The 21,601-nt window shown below is 42.2% G+C and overlaps 1 protein-coding gene across 5 annotated transcripts in view; it reads left to right on the top strand.

Moving 5' to 3' along the window:
* CDHR3 (cadherin related family member 3) overlaps positions 1–1,763 on the top strand; it is an 83,749-nt gene extending 81,986 nt beyond the window's left edge. For all 5 annotated transcript variants that reach the window (XM_072147176.1, XM_072147177.1, XM_072147175.1 and 2 more), the window contains one exon: positions 762–1,763. In XM_072147176.1, the coding sequence (XP_072003277.1) occupies positions 762–1,081 (320 nt within the window). In that variant the 3' untranslated portion in view covers positions 1,082–1,763. The remainder of the gene's footprint in view (positions 1–761) is intronic.
* The last annotated feature ends 19,838 nt before the right edge of the window (positions 1,764–21,601 follow it).

Below are 21,601 nucleotides of genomic sequence, written 5' to 3'. Positions count from 1 at the left end.
CAGTATTAAAAAAAAATAAACTTATATACTCACCCTCAGGTGGCCCCGATGTGCAGCGCTGCTCCCCCGATGTCCGCGCCGCTTGTCTTCAGGCTTCCGCGCCCGTCTTCTTTCTTCTGCTGGGCGCCGCCATTGTTCTCTCCCGGACGGCGCCTAGTATGACGCGCCGCTGCTGACGTCATACTAAAGAGCCGCCCGGGGGAAAGACATGGCGCGCCCAGCAGAAGAAAGAAGACGGGGTGCGGAAGCCTGAAGACAAGCGGCGCGGACATCAGAGGAGCAGCGCTACACATCGGGGCCACCGGAGGGTGAGTATATAAGTTTATTATTTTTTAAGTATTTTTTACTCTTTATCTCGTGTATTGACTGGTGTATAAGCCGAGGGGACGTTTTTCAGCACATTTTTTGTGCTGAAAAACTCAGCTTATATACGAGTATATAAAGTTATAAATGTATAACTTTTATTATACAAATAGCAACTTTTATTTGGGGGAACTGAACAACCCTGTGTAAAGGAAAGTCATGATACATATGACAGCTGAAATAATGTCTCGGATTGAATGTTTAGTATTGTCCTGATTTACTCAAGTCTGAAGTTTTCAATACACAGTTGAGAAAAAGACAGGGGATTTATAGATTTGGGGAATACCATTTTGTATACTAATTAACATGCTAGTTTGGAATGAAACTGCAATCCCTATAGGATGGTTCTATGTTCATTGTCATTCACTCTCACTAAAGTCTGTGATTGGTTCTTGTAGTTACAGGAAATGTCTATGAATACAATTCCAAATCAGGGGCTCGAAGGTGGAAGGAAACAAAACAGCCAATAACCACAGCACCAGGCTCACAGCCATTGGATGCAAATCCTACATCTGCACCAGTACAGTCAACTGGTACTCCAAATAAAAAGGTTAAAACTCCTAGCACTGCAATTAAAGAAGATATAAGGAATGCATCAGCGCCACCTGGAACACCAAATAAATTGCAGACTCCTAAACAAACATCTAATATGGAATCTCGAATGTCACAAAGGTTTTCTCCCAAAGTTTCGCCAAAGATTCCAAAAACTCCAGCTTAACAAAATGCACCTAGTTAGGTTGCAACAATATACCTCACTAAAATCATTTAGCATTTTAACTGTTAGCAATGAGTGAAATAAATTAAACTGACAGCTGACATGCTAACTTTGTGTAGCATTAAAGCAGGGCCACATGGTCCAGCAAATGCACATGACCAAAGAATCGCTGATCCACAGTGGTTACATAGATATGTAGGTGAAACTGCAGATGAGTTCAGCCTTACCTGCAAAATTGCTAAACCATTGGATTTTGTGGGTGAGCAGGGCTGTTGGTCAGTATAGTTGCTATATACCCTTAGGTCTATACAAAAATGTCAGCTTTACTCAGAAAGGGCCATGTTGTCCTACAACACTTGAAGTCAAGTAAGCCACAACTGTGACTTTGAGTTGCAAAGAAAGTTCTAAAATTCAGTCACAAAGCAATCACATTTACTATAAGTTCTCCCTGTCTAACTGAGCAATATTATATAGCCTTATATTTTGCAAAGCTATTTGTCATTTATATTAGCTCTATCCAGCACTTTATGGGATTATTACTGCACTTCGTTTACTGAATATTTTTTATTTACAAACCTATACACAATTTGTAATAAATTATGAATTATACTTCATTTTGTATTTAATCACATATTGACTTTGCCAGCCAAATTATTAAAGCAGAAATTAATAAAAAGTTTAAAATGTGTACAGTGTGATAAGTTACTGTTTACGTAGGGCACATTTGGGTAAAATACACTATGATTTGTGCACCTTTTGTGTGATAAGTGTCCTAGTGCCAATTCAACATTTATTACCTGAAAAAAATAGCATATGAAAATATAAATGTATTAATAATGAATAAACATGAATGCATCTTCTTTATTTACACATTGGGGCACATTTACTAAGGATCCGTCGGATGCATTTCCGTCAGGCTTCCCGAATATTTCCGCATGCAACCGGATTTAGGCGCATCAGCGCCGGATTTCATGCAACACAAATCGGGGGGCGTGGCTGTTGGACAACCCAACTGATTCGGACAAACCGCGGAATTTAAAATTCTAATTGTGTTGCAAGCTCAGCACTCACATGCACCGGGAAGAAGGTGGTGAACTTCGGCGGACATGAGCGGGGAACCGACACATTCAAGAAATCGTGTGCATGCTGTAAATGAATAGCGGCAGCTCCGAATCCTCATTGGACATTCCGGATCAGCGGACGCAACGGGACGGGTAAGTAAATGTGCCCCATTGTTTAGAAATATTTCCTCTCTAGTGACATGCACACATTCGATGCATATGTCAGGTGTCCTTTTCTTCATATTTATTTTTATCTCCAAACACTTGAATTCCTAACAACCAAATTGTTAGGCAATAGAGGAAATGTATCATTAGGCAGGACTTGTGCAGCAGTTTTTAGACTTAAAGGAAATCTACCATCTAAATGCAGCATTATAAATCAGGGGTGCTTACTCGTAGATCACGGCACCATTACTGTGGTAATCTTATATTTGTTATCCATAGCCTTCTTCCTTCTAAAATTATGAGATTTTGCAACAAAATTTGAAACTTTTTGAATTGAACCTCATCATGAAACAGAGTTCAACATCTGGATTCTAGTGATAAATAAAAGGCCTGCCTTGTTCATCATAATGGTGTTGATTACTTTACACAAACAAACTTTCCTTTCTGCACTTTGGATAGATGCACAGTCATGCTAGAACAGAAAAAGGCCTATCCCTAACTGTTACTACAAGGTTGGAAGCAGAGTAACTTCCAAAATGTGCAAGATTTCCCTCCAGATTTAGTTCCCTTGGAACTAAGGCTAATGAATGCAAATGGCCTGAAAGATGTACAATGAATCATTATCATATTCAGCTGTCCAGCTTATTCATGAGTGGGAGGCACAGCCACACCCCCAGTGCTTGACTGACAGCCTGTAAAATGATGTGACACTCCTAGTGCTGGCTCCTCTCTGTACTTCCTGGTGCTGATGGCGACGTCCCCTGCAGCCTGTGTGTGTATAGGAGAGATACAACAGCTCCAGGCAGCCATGTTATAGCAGAACGTGTCAGGTAGCTGATGTCTGTGTGTCACATATGTGTATAGGAGAACACAGCATGTCAGCAGATAAAGACACTAGCAATGCTTTACTATACATTACACACAGATATGAGCAGGGGGAGGAGAGGGGTAACAGGGGTGACATCACTGCATCTGAAAATGTGACCAGCCTCATTTACATTATAAAGAAAATATGATTTTACAATGATCAATGTATGTATTGAGTAGATAAAGGCTGGGATGGATCCTTGTGAGCTGCTCAAACAGGTAATGGTGACAGAAATAGTGACAGAGACCTGATGACAGGTGTCCTTTAAGAGATGTGTCTCAACAATGGCACAACTAGACTCAAGTGGGTACCAGTGCAAACTTTGGCCCCATTTACCAAAGCCCTCACCGTCTTACCCATCCTGCACATGGTACTTGAGAATACACTAATACAGGGGTCAGGAACCTTTTTGGCTGAGAGAGCCATGAACGCCACATATTTAAAATATTATTCCGTAAGAGCCGTACAATATGCCCATGCCCCCAAGTAGATAGGTAGTCCCAGTGTCACGGGTGCCCCAGTGATCTACGTCTGGGATCGCAGGCACACCCATGCCCCTCTCTGTGGCAGCGCCCCTTTCTGTGCTCACTCACCTCATCATGTTCCCACTCCCGTCCTGGCTGGCCAGCGCGCTGGCACTCATTTATTTTAAGGGCCAGCACGCCGCTCATTGGAGCTACCCTCTTCCCGGGTTCCTATAAAGACCGGCAGCTCCCAGCATTCCCCGCCAGATCTTAGTGCTTCATGCCTATTAGGAAGCTTTCCACAGTGTTTCCTTCCCAAGTGTTGACCTCCTGTTGTTACCCCAGACCTGTTCCTGATTCTGCTCCTTCGCTGTCAGCCCTGTCTTCTTGATCCATCAACGACCTGGCATCATTGCCTCCTGACCGTCTGCCTGTTCCTGACCACGAGACTGCCTAGTGATCCTGCACCTCGACCTTGGCTACCACCGCGCACAAGTCACGCCTGTGGAATGACCTGGTGGTACCACGCTGCAGCAAGACCATCCTGCTTTGCGACGGGCTCTGGTGAAGACCGGGGCCACTTAGATTCTGGTCCCAGGTGTCTGCTTACATCATCGTCTGCAGTGGTCCAGGGGGTTCACTATTCCAAATCCTAACACCCACCACATGCCTCCCAGTACATAGGTAGCCACAGCACATGCCTCCCAGTAGATGGTTAGCCACATTGATCAGTCTAAGGCCCCTTCCACACTTGCGTTGCAGATCACGTCAGTCTGATCAGGGAGCGATCAGGGTTTGGTCAGTGAAAACCTGACATTTTGTATCAGAGTTCAATCAGTTTTTCATCAAAATTTGTTCAGTGTCTCAGTTTTTCATCCGCGTTTTCAATGCAATTTTAAGGACTCAGGGCTGAGTTCTATCTTTTATATGGCAATTGATGCATGAAAAACGCATTGCACTTGCATGTGTCTCAGAGTGCAATGCGTTTTTGATGCATTACCATATGGTGCGTCTTTCACGCGTGTGACTTGCAAAAGTAGAGAATGCAGAGATTTAAACGTGCGTTAAAAAATCACGCGTGAATAAAAATGCAAGTCTGAAAAAGCCCATTGATTATAATGCAAGTTCTGCTCGTCAAAAGCACGCGCAGAACACGTGCGTGAAAAACGCAAGTATAGAAGGGGCCTAAGAGACACACAGCAGCCATCACTATTTATTAAAGATCTGTCTGAGAGCCAGATGCAGCCAACAAAAGAGCCATATCTGGCTCCCGAGCCGTAGGTTCCCTACCCCTGCACTAATACCAAAAATACATTACACAGTTCTGCACATCAAGACTAGCATCAGGCAAATAAATCACAGTCGCAGGTTCTGCCTTCTGTCTCTGTGCTGGTCTGCAATCCTCACAGGTGACAATTCTTTCCTTCAGATATTGGACAACAAATTCCCTCGACGGTGACTTTTCAATTTAGAATTCACACCTGAGTGTCTTCAGCTCCTTGAAGCAAATCTCTGCACCACGCCCCTAATGAGACCAACACCCCCTTAAAATAAAGGGTGCAATTACAGTTAGGGACAGAAATATTTGGACAGTGACACAATTTTCGCGAGTTGGTCTCTGCATGCCAACACATTGGATTTTAAATGAAACCGCTACAACAGAATTCAAGTGCACATTGTAACGTTTAATTTGAAGGGTTGAGCAAAAATATGTGATAGAAAATGTAGGAATTGTACACATTTCTTTACAAACACTCCACATTTTATGAGCTCAAAAGTAACGGGACAAATAAACATAACCCAAACTAAATATTTTTATTTTCAATATTTTGTTGCGAATCCTTTGGAGGCAATCACTGCCTTAAGTCTGGAACCCATGGACATCACCAAATGCTGGGTTTCCTCCTTCTTAATGCTTTGCCAGGCCTTTACAGCCGCAGCCTTCAGGTCTTGCTTGTTTGTGGGTCTTTCCGTCTTAAGTCTGGATTTGAGCAAGTGAAATGCATGCTCAATTGGGTTAAGATCTGGTGATTGACTTGGCCATTGCAGAATGTTCCACTTTTTTGCACTCATGAACTCCTGGGTAGCTTTGGCTGTATGCTTGGGGTCATTGTCCATCTGTACTAGGAAGCGCCGCCCGATCAACTATGCAGCATTTGGCTGAATCTGGGCTGAAAGTATATCCCGGTACACTTCAGAATTCATCCGGCTACTCTTGTCTGCTGTTATGTCATCAATAAACACAAGTGACCCAGTGCCATTGAAAGCCATGCATGCCCATGCCATCACGTTGCCTCCACCATGTTTTACAGAGGATGTGGCGTGCCTTGGATCATGTGCCGTTCCCTTTCTTCTCCAAACTTTTTTCTTCCCATCATTCTGGTACAGGTTGATCTCAGAATGTACCCGACTGTTGATATTGCTACTCCAAGCATGTCTGCTATCACTCTGATGGATTTTTTCTTTTTTTTCAGCCTCGGGATGTTCTGCTTCACCTCAATTGAGAGTTCCTTTGTCTGGTCACAGCAACAGCTTCCAAATGCAAAACCACACACCTGGAATCAACCCCAGACCTTTTAACTACTTCATTGATTACAGGTTAACGAGGGAGACGCCTTCAGAGTTAATTGTAGCCCTTAGAGTCCATTGTCCAATTACTTTTGGTCCCTTGAAAAAGAGGAGGCTATGCATTACATAGCTATGATTCCTAAACCCTTTCTCCAATTTGGATGAGGAAACTCTCATATTGCAGCTGGGAGTGTGCTCTTTCAGCCTATATTATATATATAATTGTATTTCTGAACATGTTTTTGTAAACAGCTAAAATAACAAAACTTGTGTCACTGTCCAAATATTTCTGGCCCTAACTGTATGTCCCAATTTATATATGACACAACCACTCATTTTTTATACAGTGTTATCCTTTAAGTTAAAAGTGATCTTGGGACTTTCTCTGCTCCCAAGGCTTCCAGTGTAGAATGCAGGTGGCATGATGATGTCATCAATTGTATGTGTGTTTTACAGTCACTGACACATAGAGGCACATTTACTTACCCAGTCCATTCGCGTTCCAGCGGCGGCTTCTCTGACGAGCGTTCGGGTCTTCCGGCGATTCATGAAGGTCCTGTGCCCGATGTCCACCAGGTGTCGCTGCTGCGCCGAGGTCCGCTGAGGTGCGTCGGAGTTCACTGATCTCTTCCTGGTGCATGTAAGTATGGCGCGTGCGACCAATTCTTTTAATAAAATACCGCGTTTTTTACGAATCTGTCGGGTTTTCCGATGGCCACGCCCCTGATTTCTGCGATTGCCGCGAAATCCGATCGCGTGCGGAAAAAATACCAAAACCCGACGGAAAAACGCAAATCGGGCCGTTAATAAATGTGCCCCAGTATCTCATGTTTAGTTTATGTGTGCCCCTACTACCTGGTTGTACCCTCAGATGCTGTGATTGTTATGCCAATATCCATTTAATTTATGGTCTACTAGTCTACCAGATGCATGTGTACCCCTATTTTTTTAACAATGGTAACAAAGTTTTTTTTTAATTCTACACACTGGAGTGCTGGAGATACCAACATTTGCTTTTCCTTCAACTGAATTGATGTTCCCGACAAGGCACCCCTCCTCCTTTTTCTCCGTGCACCACATATACAAGAAGATGATCATAACAATGGACTTCAGTTTAGTTAGATGACTAAGAATTTTTCTTTTTGTTTAGACAGAAGTTCAAACTACTGATGTTTTTCCATGGATATACCCTTCATATCTATATCTCATATACCATGAATGAGGTGGATTTTAAGAATTCAAATGGCATACAGTTACATGTAGTGCACAATACTGGCTATCAGCCTATTAGTCATGGCCCTATCCTACAACCAGCACTTCTATTCATGAAAATACACAGAACATTGCACATCTTACAACTAATAAACATGGGTTATTACATAGTTACGTAGGTACTATGGTTTATATGTCCATCAAGTTCAACTTAGGAAGAAATGGGATGGGAGGGGGAAGGGATGTATGGGAACAATTTTAAATTATAATACAACCATCAATGTTATTTTGATGTAAAAAGGCATCTAGAGACTTTTTGAAGCTTTCAGCTCTCACTGCTGTGACCAGCTCCTGAGGCAGGCCATTCCACAGATATACAGTTCTCATAGCGAAAAAAGGGAACCGGTCATCAGAAATTTGCCTAACAAACCTCTAGCAGTATGTCTTCCAGAAGCTGAGCAGCTTTTAGATTATGTTTCTTTCATAGCCAAGCGGTGGCATCATCCAGAAATTCAGCTTTAAAGTTAGATGTAAATTGTATTTATGAAGTCAAGGAGGCGGAGAGTTTAACACTGAAGTCAAGCTTCCCCTGCCCCCTTCACTGTTATTGATGGTCCTGCGTCCAGTGACATCATTGATCAGATCTCCGAAAGTTCGGTGCATGATGTCAATCACATGGTAGGAGGTGTTCAGAGGCAGGGAAAGCTTGACTTCAATGTTAAACCCTCCACCTCCCTGATTTTATACATCTAACTTACATCTCACTTCAAAGTTGATTTCCTGGATGATGTCACCACGCTGGGTCATGAAAGAAACATCATCTAGAAGCTGTTCAACTGCTTGACAACATACTGGTAGTGATTTATTAAGCCAATTTCTGATGACACGTTCTCTTTAAACCTTGTTTTCTCCAGTTGGAGAAAGAGCCCCATTGTCTTTTGATGGCAATACTTGTGTGTCTTAATTTATGTATTCTCAACAAGTGAGAATGGTTAAACACTATTGTCTGTTCATGACAAGACATCATTTTAATTTTCAGATATGAATGTATTCTGCATAACAAACAGCAAATATAGTAGTATACAGCCAGACCCCAGTAGTATACAGCCAGCCAGCCCCCGTTAGTATACAGCTAGCCAGCCCCTAGTAGTATACAGCCAGCCCCTAGTAGTATACAGCCAGCCAGCCCCTAATAGTATACAGCCAGCCTGCCCCTAGTAGTATACAGCCAGCCTGCCCCTAGTAGTATACAGCCAGCCTGCCCCCATGTATTATACAGCCAGCCAGCCCCCCATGTAGTATACAGCCAGCCAGCCCCTAGCAGTATACAGCTTGCCCCTCCAGCACTTAAAAAAAAAACTTATATACTCATCCTCTGATGTCGGCACGTCTCCCTGATGTCGGCGCGTCCCGTCTTCTTTCTTCCCCGTGGCTCCTCTTCTATCTTCTGTCATGAACGCGGCCATGTTTTCTTCCAGCAGGCGCATACTATGACGCGGCCGCTGCTGACATAATAGTATGCGCCGGCCAGGAAGATAACATGGGCGCGTCCATGACAGAAGACAGAAGAAAGGAGAAGAGCCGCGGAGAAGAAAGTAGACGGTACGCGCCGACATTGGGGAGCCACGTGGAGCATCGGGACGCCGGAGGGTGAGTATATAAGTTTATTTTTTTAATAGACTCGTATATAAGGCGAAGTGACGTTTTTCAGCACATTTTTTGTGCTGAAAAACTCGGCTTATACACAAGTATATACGGTAGTCATCTTTGAGATTGCTCATTTGTTAACCTTAACACTTTCATCTTTAATCCCTTCTTTGTAGTATGAATAAAGAGAAAAGTTTGTTGATGCTTTTTGTGAAGTAATATTTGTTTGTGTATATACTTTAAAGTCATGTCTCCGTAATAATAAACTAAACAGGGTATAGATTAGTGAATTGTGTGCCACCAACAAACAGTGTCTGCTGCCGTTTTTATTCATTTTATTATTATCTTAAGTATCTAGTTATTATGCCATCTTGTAAGCCTATGCTTTCTGCACTGTTTGGACATTTTCAGAAGATACAACACAACAATTAGTGGAGTGATGGCATTTTCTAGAATAAAAGAAGCAATAAGTAATAATGGGATCAAGTTACCAAACACTAAATCCTTTTCAGCGAGTTGCTAGTACATAACTGTGCAACTGAAGACAGGCATATCCAGTTCTGTCTCTTCTAGGCTGTAAAGACATGCGAGTTTATGTACTTGAGATTTAACCCCATTGCTATTGTTCCAGTGCCATGTACCTAAACGAACACAGATATTTAGCATGGGCCATGACCAAACACTGAAAACTAACAATAAGCGACAGTTTTAGATCAACACTTCATGAATCATGATTTAAATAATATATTCATACTTTAAAACTGCTGGATTTGTTTGAACTATTCTAAATAGTATTTTCTGTAGACCATGTTAATCCAATAAAAAGATGTAGTAAAATACATGTAGAATTTTAATTATTTAAGGCCACCAGTGAATGGCAATAAGACCTCAGATTTGTAATTTCAGTGATAGATTATACAATTGGTCTATAATAATAGTGACTTACTTTGTTCAAATTAAATGTAGGTGAATCTTACTGTGCACTGTAGGCACTTAATACATGTTGAATAATTACATAATTGTGTACTTTCAGCCGGTGAATGCCATCAGTTGACTAAAATCTACTTGTTACCATGGATGAGCTGATACTTAGATAGTAACTATGTAACAGCTATTTACACCATGACGTCCTTGGCCAACCTTTGTTTGCACGGCTAAACCCAACTCTTGCATCTCACAGAAGAAAGGATACACACCTTTATGATTTATGTGTTATGTGTTTTTACAGACTATTGTATTTAGCAAAATAACTTTATATTAACAAGGTGTATACAATGAGTACAGAAACGAATAATAAATTTCTTAATAGCAGAAATTCTTTCCTGGTCATGCAGATACAGTATTTAACTTTTTCTAAATCAATTTACTTTATTGTTATGTTAAAATAATTTTCCAAAAGATTATAAAGTTACCAGAACAATATGAATTATAATAAATAAAAAAAACCCTAGAAAACACAGATTCCAAAGCTCCAGAAGCTATGATGCCCATCAGTCTTTGGTTATTTTATTGCAGTAATCTATACCATAAATATAACAAACTACATATACATAGCATGTGGCATCTAATATGTAACCTACATTGTAGGTAATACATATTCCAAAGAGTAATTATAATCTTCCCTATGAATACCTATAAGGTATACCCTAGCTTCTTCAAAGATCTATATTTCTGAAATGATCATTTGTAATAAATAACTAAATAGTTCAAATGTCTCCTCTATCCCTAGAACATGTGTAAATAATGACATATTACCTCCATACAATGAATTGTCAAAAAGTTGGCACAATATGGCTATGCAAAGACTTTTCAAAGTTTTAAACATTTTAATACTTAACCAGACAAAATAAATTTGGTATATATGATCGCACTAACCTAAGGAGTAAAGAGGAATTGTTATTTAGGACACATTGAAAGTTGTAAAAATAAAACCTATTAAAAAATGGCACAACTGCATTTTTCTTTGTAAGTTTCCCTGCAATTAGAATTTCCCAGTACATTGCACAGAATACTTCTAGTGGTATCAGGAAGTGCAATTAATTCAAAAGATAGCAGGCTTTCAATGACACCGTTAGCACAAAAAAAAGGCTTGTAAAAATAGGGTAGTTAAAAACGGTGAAATAAAAACTTAAAAGTAAGTGGTCATGGAAGGGTTAATGTGATGAATCCCCGCTCTCAGTTCACATCGCAGACACACCTACACTAGAAAGCTGCACAATTTATCACATAAAACGCTGCCCTTCTACCCAAGATGGCATATTTACACTAAATTCTACTCTCTTCGTGCCCAGCACCTGCTCAAACCTTTGCAAAATAGCACTGCCATAAACTGTAATTAACTTATTTACAAAGAAAGCAATAGGGGTCTATCAACATAAATTCCTACACAATTTGATAACTTATAATACAATTAAACCAATTTCCTAGAATATTCATTGAAAATAATACTAGTAGCATTATCCCTTTAAAATGTAATTACTTTAAAGGGGTTGTCCAAGACCTATTAAAAAACAGATATGTGAGCAGGGATGTTGCCTAAAAAATATATTTGTACTTACCTATGCAGTCCCTCCCGGTGTCTCACCGTGCTGTCTCACTGTGATGTGCCCTTGTTTGTTTACAGGGGCACAGAAGCTGAGCTCAGACTGGCTTCTGGTCAGCCGCGGTTGTTGGCCATGCCCACCCATCCCCATATCTCAATTCCTGATATAGGGCTGGAAATGGTGTTGGGAGGGCATGGCAGAAGCACGGTCCAGAGAGATGGCAGCATGGGACACTGGGAGGGACCGTGGAGGCAAGTACAATGTCACGGGCACACCTGTGTCCCTCTCCGTGGCTCTGTGGCGCTATGACCCCCGACCCTCACTTAACTCTCCACGCTCCTGCTCCCATCCCGGGTAAGCCGCAAGCGTGTCCCCACACCCTAGGGCATGCGCGCCGGCACTCGAAAATTTAAAGGGCCAGCGCACCGCTGATTGATGCTGGCACTTCCGGCTTTCCCATAAAGACCGGCGTCTCCCATCAATCCCCGCCGGATCTTTGAGTTCATAGCCTAAGAGAAAGCTTCCTTGTGATTGTTCCTTGCTGCCTGTTCCTGTGTCCGTTTCCGCTCTGCCTATAATTACTGTTGTGACCTTGGACTTGACTTGTGACCTTGCATCTCTGCAGCCAGCCCTGACATTGTGCCTGTACCTGACCTCGAGGCTGAACGCTGATTCTGTACCTCGACCTTGGCTGCTGCACCTGTGGAACGGCCTGGTGGCACCCTCTTGCAGCAAGATCATCCCACTTTGCAGCGGGGTCTGGTGAAGACCAGGTGGAAGCTATTAAAGTAGAAGCTATTTAAAGGAAATCGACCAGTATGAAAAAGTTAAACAAAAACACTGAAAATACTCACCTATGCTCCTTTCCATCTTGATCCCTCACGTGCTAGGACAAGCGCTGAATTAGCCATAGAAGCAACAGGGCTTCATTATCATAATGTTATATCTGTTTTATCAGCAAAACCACTCAGCACAGTTATTAGATATGATCCTGCATCAGTGTAGCTACAGCATTCTGAAGGTATGTTTGCTTCATAAAGCATCAAATCAAATGATAGGCTTCCTTTAATGATTTAATACAAGGATGTGCAGTGCAAACATAAAAAAAACATTGGTCACAAAAAGAATAATTACAAAAAACAGATACAAACAGCTGTAAAATAAACTAATGAATAGTAGAATAGTCGCACAGTGGGGTCTCAGCAGAAATGATTCAGGAAACCCCTCCATGTAATGATGATGACCCAAAAGGTCTGGCCAGGGTGTTATGTTGTGATTGCTAATTTATGCTCAATGGATTCTTTGATCCCACCCCCTGGCTTCTGGGGCTGTTTGCATGCCAATGAAGCTGATCCCACCTCTCAGGTATGTACATTTTGCTAGTGTTATCGACTCACATGTGGCACTGAGTGCGCCAGTGTCCTCACTGGTGTCCATGGGCACTGGTGTCCATGGGAACACATCCGGAAATGAGGCATCCCTGATCAGTTCCTAGCAACAAATTGGTGGGAATGTTGTCAGTCACCCCCACCTCCATCATCAATCTTCCAGCCCTCCAATCAAGGTTAACATGTGTCATGGGCAAGGCAGGAGTGAAGCCTCCAACACCAGCAACAGTTAGGGTCATACCCCGGATGATATCCTCTGGGATGACAAGATCTGGTTGCACAAGGGTTATCTCTGCACCAATATCCCTCAACTCAATGGTGACAGTGTCACCCACAGTAACAGCCTGTAGATATCACCAAACACCTTCTTACTCCCACCCGCAAACCAAACAGAAAGGGATGGAAATGATGGTTTAGGCAAAGGGGTTGTCTTCTTCTCTGGGCACGCATTGTTGATATGCCTGACTTGGTTGTGCACAAAACACCTGTGGTGATTCTCAGCAGGCTTGGGGAGTTGGGTGTCACCCCCCCCCCCAGAGCTTTACAGGTAACAGGAGAGGTGTTGACAGGGGTCTCCCCCCCCCCCTTTTATCCTGGATCAGCAGGCTTGAGTGCCTCTGACACTCTACTGACAGCATACAAATCTGCCAGCTGGGCTCCCATTCCCATAATAAACTGTTTTACCTCTGCAGGACAGGTGGGGACGAACTTGTCCATCAGATTATCCATATCCACTAGTTTGGTCACACCACATCCTCAAGACCATTATTTAAACAAAAATGCATAGTTTGATGCCATGCTCAGTGTCCGTATCTGCACACCTTACAGCCCTGCAAAGTTCGAATTTTGTATCAGGGACTATTTGATAACCTTACAATCATGTTCCATACATACAGGCAAGGTCACAAATGCCTCTAGTGCTTTGCCTCCAGTGCAGTTGGAGTTCCCTGTAGACCCTTTCAGATCCTTGAAGAAACACATCCAGATCCCCATCATTCTCCAAGATAGGAGAGGGGTACAATGGTACAATGGTTATAATTGTACAATTGTCTTCAATTAACCATGTACCCCTTTACCTCTTGAGGGGTTTATGACAAGAACTGGGGTTGTTATGAAAGATGGTGAGTTTCCCTGAGGGGTACAGTCCAAAAATTTGCAAGGGAGATATATCTAACCCAGTGATTTTCAACCTGTGTGCCGTGGCACACTAGTGTGCCGCGACACATGGTCAGGTGTGCCGCGGGGAAATTTCCCCAAACTATGGTGCCCCCTGTGTTTTGTTTCCCTGCAATGCGCAGCAATGCCCAGTCACGGCTTCTTACAATGTAGGAGACGTGTACAATAACACATGTGCAAGCTTTGAACCTCGTGCGACAAAATGACGTCACCGAGGCCGGCGCATCATCCTGAGAGAGGAGAGACTCTCGCATTTGCCCGCCGCCAAGGTAATGCCCACCAATAATGCTGACTATATGAGCTTTTGCCTGAGTATATGAACTGTTGGCAGAATACTCAGCATATGAGCTGGTACTTTTAGTACTCCAGCAGTATACTGCATATAACAATGAGAAATGTAAAATGAGAAATACTATAGTCATGAGGCTGGAGTACTATGCTGAGTATATGAGCTGGCACTTGTCCTCTGGCCTCATGGCCATAGTACTTCTCTTTGTACCCCTTTATTTTGCAGTATATGAGCCACAAAATAATCAGCACCATATACTAAAAACAGGGAGAAACTGAGAACTGTTGAGGAAGAGCTTCGTGTGTCTTTCCACCATTCCTGCCAGGATATCCCTTTTGTGTTTATCGAAACAGGCCCAGGTTTCACACTGAGTAAAATAAATTTAGAATCTATATGATTAACTATATGTATAATATGACTGTTTTAGTGTCATTTTGTGCTATTTTGGTTGGTGGTGTGCCCCAGGATTTTCTAAGTATAAAAAGTGTGCCGCGGCTCAAAAAAGGTTGAAAATCACTGATCTAACCCACTGATCCTAATCCATTAGTGGGGAATCCTAATTATGGTTTATGTCCAGACAAGGGGCAAACAGAATGTTAACTGATCCAAAGCCAGGCTGGATAAGAGATTGGTGTAATGAATTCAATCATAAGCTCAACAACTAAACCACTGTTCATCCTGCTTAAAGAAGGCGAGACAAAGACAATATCAATGTCTCAGTCTTACAGCACTGACCAAGGAAGACACTGGCACACATGTAACAATGGGAGATAAAAGAGTAGAACCCCAGAGAAGAGAAAATAATAGGGGAATGGGCACAGATGGGTAAATTGCACATCGGTACATTGCATGAACTGAAGTAAAGAGCAGTTGCTGAGAATAGACTAGAATGATATTATATTATTATTATATTTCTATTCATTTATTTTTGCAAACCAGATTCAATGATGGGGGACTGACATTGGTTGGGTAGACAACCCCAAGAGTCCAAGGAGCAGAGACTAGTTGTAACAGTTATCTTCAAATGCGGCGACTAAATGAAACATATTTTATGTTGTTATATTTATTATACAAAAGTGTTATTTTAGAATGTGAAAGCATACAAATTAAAAACAGGGTTCATCAAATGTGGGTTGAGTACTTTTTCCAAATCACTTTTTCATAAAATATGTATCAGTGCTACTCACAGGCCAGCTAAGTGCTCTTGATGAACTAAAGAAATTAGACTGTGACATCTATAAGGCTTCAGAGGGAAGAAGCTACCATATATACTCAAGTATAAGCCTAGACCCCTAATTCTAACACAAAAAACTGGAAAAACCCATTGACTCGAATATAACCCGAGGGTGGGAAATGCATTGGTCACAGCCCCCTGTAGTATATAGCCAGCAAGCCCCCTGTAGTATATAGCCAGCAAGCCCCCTGTAGTATAAAGACAGCCAGCCCCCTAGTATATAGCCTGTAACCCCTGCCCCCAATATAATGCCTGTAAGAAAAAACACTCACCTCCCCCTCCATTATCATATATGACCAGATTCAGATTAAATCTTACTACATAAATACAGGGCCAGAACCAATCTTACAACATATTAATCTTTTTGTATAGTGCCATAATATTCCGTAGGGCCCTGATCACAAGAGCCTACAGTCTATGAGACATAAATATGTTAACAGAACCAAGCTTACTACGTAGAAACAGTAAAAGGAACTATGCTTACTACATAGAGAACCAGAACCACACTAGCCAATACAGTCACAGTGCCCCCACAGTAGCCAATAGTCACAGTGCCCCTCCAGCAGTTTGATGGCCCACCCAGAAGTCACAAAACCTCCACACTGCTCCCCAGTTGCCACAGTGCCCATTAAGTAGCTGAACTGCACATCCAGCAGCCACAGTGCCCCCACACTGCCTCCAGCAGCCACGCTGAGCCCCCCCCCCCCCCCCGGGAAAAAAAAACATTTACTCACCTCTCCTCCTTCTCCCGAAGCACAACTTCAGGGAAATGAGGAAAGTTGAGTTTTGCATTGCGCCTCTATGCGGTGCTCCCGATGAGCGCAGCATAGGGGCAGATAACAGGAGGAGCCGGATGGTGATCATTTTTACTAGTGTCTTTAAAGCGACACTGGTACAATTGTTCCAGGGGCCGAAAGTAGGCCCCTGTAGCACCCTTCGGCTTGCCGGGTGCTGGCGCCGGGCCTTGTCCCAGCAGTTGGACCCCGACCAGATTGTTATCTTTAAACGCATTTCAGCTAAATATATGTGTGTGTGTATGTTAATGACAACTTTGCCAGAGCTGTACTGACATCTAGTGTGCAGAAGATGATCTGCAAGTGTTTATGGGATATAATTATATAATAGGTAATAAATGTTAGTGTGGTAGCCTTATATGTAGTAGAAAAATGGAAGAGAACTCTGCAAAGAAAATGCAATGAAAAAATCTGGAGGATGATGCCTGTTTTAAAAATGAACTTCTGCCAATTCTTTGCCACACATTACAAATGTGCAAATCTGTCTTGATTCCCATCCCTCCTGCTGGTAATGCCCCTAGAGCCTTTATGGCTCATTAGCATAATTTTAAAGATGACTTTAGAAGGAAAGAAGCCATGGATAACAAACATAAGAAGATTACCACAGTCACGGTGCCTGGATCTATGAGTAAGTGTAAGTTTATCATGATGGATTTTGATGATAGATGTCCTTTGCCTCCGAAGCCACTTTTCACCTTCCTGACTTGGCCCATTTTTTTTCAAATCTGACATGTGTCACTATAAGTGGTGTAAGGGATTAGGTCCGGGATCGTCGTCTCCTGGGGTAGACGGGCACAATTTACCAGCACACAAGTTCACTGTCCACACTGTGCGACTTTGGTACAACTGTTTTATTCGGCAGTAAAACAAAATAAACAAAACAGCAAAAATAAAGCCTAAGCCTCGATGCTCGATTTTCAAAATTCTAAATGTTTTACTTTTTCAATACATAATCATAACAGCAAAAAAACTTGATAGTCAACATTAACTTAATGGCTGCTTTATGTTTTTTATGCATCCTCTCATTTTTGTAGGATGTTATGAGGCTTTGAACTCTAGGTTCTATTTTTCACATTTTCATATAAAACACAAAATACTGCTATTGAGGGACCTGTCAAGTCATTTTGAGAGGCCTCAGTAATATTAAAACCCCATTAATGTTATGTTTTTTGTTTTCACGAGTCATTGTAGAGATTGTTACAGACAGGTTGATAACAAATATGTAGGGTTTTTTTGGTGATTTTTTGTTTTTTATTTACTTTATTAGATGTGTATAGGGAATGTTTGTGTTTAGGGGACTTTTATTTTGATTAATTATTTTTATCAAAAATCCACAAAGCTCTGCATACTGCTGCACCTCCCTATCTCTTTTCTCTTATCTCAGTCTATCCCCTACCGTGCTCTTTGATCTGCCAGTGATATTAGATTAATCTCTACCTTAATTAGAACCTCTCACGTACTTCTCCAGGACTTCGAGAGCCACACCAATTCTCTGGAATGCCCTCCCCTGGACTCAGACTAATACCCATTCTCCAAAATTTCAAATGTGCTCTTAAAACCCATCTCTTTAGGCAAGCCTATCACATTCACTAACTGCATAAAATGTCAAATCTCTCTTTACTTATCCATCCTATAAAAGGAAAAAGGTTTTTGTGGTTCAGCTCACCTCCACAGTAGAATTCATGAGATTTGGTCAACTAAGAACCTATTGGTTCGAAACGCATTAGTTTCTTGTTACCATGGACGTCTATTTAGGTTTTCATATTATTATTTTTTCTAATAAAGTGGATTTTTAGATAATTTCTGCATGCTTTTGGGAACTGGACAAACTTTGCCTTTTTTGTTGCCTTCCCTTATCCATCCTAGTCCTCCTCCTGTCTGTTATCTGGCAAACACCAGATATATACCATGCTCCAGGCTTCTCTGCAGTCACTTTCACTCTGCAGTCACCTTTTAAATAAGATGGCGGCTGATGGCTAGTTTAAGCAGCAGAATTTTTATTTATTAAATTATTTTATATTGTTTATATTTTATAAAGAATGGCTGGACCATTATACAATCTCTTTTAACTCTTGTGTCACCCCCTTCATCCTCATAGACTGTAAGCTCTTGTGAGCAGGCCCCTCATTCCTATTATTCCATATGACTGTTTGTTCTTTGTAATGTAATATTATATTTGTATATGCCCTGTGATTTGTAAAGCGCTACGGAATTTGATGGCGCTATATAAATATAGTGTTTTTATTAAGTGTTTTAAACTTTTTTTTTCTTTACATGTTGGCTTGAATAATCGATGCTATGATCTAACAAGCTGAATTGTTATAGGAAGCCTGCTGTACTGGTAAATATCCATAATGCATAGAGCATACTCTCCCAGCAAGGATTCTGGCACCATTCAGATTATCATGGCTTTATAACACACCTACCCAGTCTGGAAATACTGTCTTCAGCTGGATTCCTACCTCCAAGTGTATTAAAGAGAACCCGTCATGCAAAATAACCCCCCTAAACTAAATATATTTTCATAAACTGCCATTAGAGAGCATTGCCTCTATCCCTTCATTGTCCCTCTACATGCCTGTAAACCTAAGCAATGAGGTCCTAAAGCTGTATGCAAATGACCTGTGAAATGTCCAATGAAGCATTAGCATATTCAAGCTGTCCACTCTATTCATGAGTCGGAGGCACAGCCACACCCCCAGTGCATGACTGACAGCCTGTATAATGATGTGAGGCTGTATTATGATGTGCTTCCTGGTGCTGGTGGCCACACCCCCTCCAGCCTGTGTGTGCATGTGTGTGTGTATAGGACAGGTACAGCAGCTCCAGGATGCAGCCATGTTACAGCAGAACATGTCAGATTCATGTGTAGCTGATGTCTGTGTCTCTCACCTGTATATTAGGAGGATGCAGCATGTCAGCAGATGCAGTACACACACTAGCAATGCTTTACTATACATTACACACAGACATGAGTAGGGGGAGGAGAGGGGAGGGGGAACAGGGGTGACATCACTGCCTCTGACCATGTGACCAGCCTCATTTACATGATAAAGAAAAGATGATTTTACAATGATTAATGTATGAAATAACTAGATAAAGCCTGGGATGGGATCCTTGTGAGCTGCTCCAACAGGTAGTGGTGACTGGACTAGTGATACAGACCTGATGACAGGTGTCCTTTAAGTGCATAAAGCCACCACATACTACAGTAAGGACATGACTATAGATTGTGAGTACCTCAGAGAAAATACAAATATAATTTAGCTATCCTTTTTATCGCTTCAAATTACATAAATACTGTGGATAACACCAGCGTACCTTCATAACTATACATAGCCTACAGCTACAAATGGTCATATCTGCCGTGGTGCTGCCACCATACTATAGCGTAAAAGAATGTATTTTCTTATCCTGTTGCAGTGGTGGGAAACCTAAAGCATGCAGAGCCCTCTCTGTGGGCACACACACCATCTCCCCTACCTTCTCTATATTTATCATGGGAGCTCCAGCCAGGCAGGAAATACAGCTGCTTGCCGAGAGCTTCAGTGATCTATTACACTGTAGGTTGCACCTGCTCTGTTCTCACTAGTGCTGCCTTAGAGAAACAGCAGCAGGTCAGTGCCCACCCCTCTACCCCCTCCCCCACCCCCTCTGCAGCCCAGGAAGAAGGAGGATAGTGAGACAGACTGGCCAGAGTGCACTGGAACATCTGCTGGGTACAGATCAGTCATAAGTACAGTCACTCAGCAGTAGGGCAGGAGCTGCTCTGTGTGTTTTTCACAGGTAGCAATTTTCTTAAATTCTTAAAGAGGACCTGTCATACAGCTTTGGGACACTAAACAACTATGGATCCTTACTGTTTAGTGTCACAAATTCCCCTTTATGACATGGCTATCCATGGCCACATGTATACTTGCCTTGGGCCAGACTCCACCCCCGCAACACACACTTCGCCCCAACACACCCGCTGCCAAATTGGATTCCCCAATCCTTTATATTGCCCCTGCTACTGGCAATATTTTGTCCATGAACAGCCAAAGCATCATAGTCTTCCCTCCCCCCACCACACTTAAGACTGTTGGCACCGTATTGGTGTAAGATTAATCACAGTATGTGATTTTATACACGCATACATGCAGTATACACTCTATATACATTTAAAAACGCATGCCTTCTGACGCATCCACGTGTGAACCCACTCGCAGTCACATGTTGCACTTAAAACTGAATTGCAATCAGCTTTGAGGTGGTTTTAGTTGTAGTTTTGTTAATATAATTTAACAGGTGAAAGACACTTGTGGAACAGGTTTCCCTTTCAAACTCAAATTCACCCGTTCAGTTTATGTATTTCACCTGTTAATTTAACAAAACTGCACCTAAAACCACTTCAAAACTGATTTCAATGCAGTTGTAACTGCAATGTGTGACCGCACCCTACAGTAATTCCAGGTTTGGGCATCAAAAACTGCATCTGAAAAAATGAACGTGCGGTCTAACCATACAGGTGCGGTCACGCGTTGCTTTTTAAACCCGTTTTTTGGGCCCTTTTTAAGCAGTCTGTTAAAAAACGCATGCATTTTTTTAAAACGCATCAGTTTTTGACCAGTTTTAATTCAGATAATTGAGAAAACCGGACAAAACCGCATGCGTTTTCAAACACCGCACACGGTTTTTAACAGACTGCTTAAAAACGGGTTCAAAATGCTACGTGTGACCGCACCCTAAAGGTGATGGCAGACGTGCCATCTTGGCTGCGTTTGTAAACGCAGACCAAGCCGCAACCACCGGGACGGGCCACGGCCCAATCGCATCCGCGTTTGTATGGAAATGCCTGCGATCAGGAACGAGCCGCCAGTGTTTTGTGTTAATTTAATGCAAAACACCGGCGGCTCGTTCCCGATCGCAGGCGGGTGCGGCTGGGTCTGCGTTTACAAATGCAGCCAAGATGGCACATGTGCCATCACCCTAAGGGTGCATCCACATGCTCAGTTTTTCAGACACAGTTTTTGAAGCCAAGAGCAGGTATTGATCATAATAGGTGAAAACATAGCATTGAGAGAGGCTGCTCCTTCTCTATTTTCACTCCACTCTTGGTTTGGACATCAAAAACT

The sequence above is a fragment of the Engystomops pustulosus genome, chromosome 4 (assembly GCF_040894005.1).
Source record: "Engystomops pustulosus chromosome 4, aEngPut4.maternal, whole genome shotgun sequence".
Classification (NCBI taxonomy): domain Eukaryota; kingdom Metazoa; phylum Chordata; class Amphibia; order Anura; family Leptodactylidae; genus Engystomops; species Engystomops pustulosus.
Note: the sequence above shows the minus strand (reverse complement) of the source record. Positions and strands in the feature narration are given on the sequence as shown.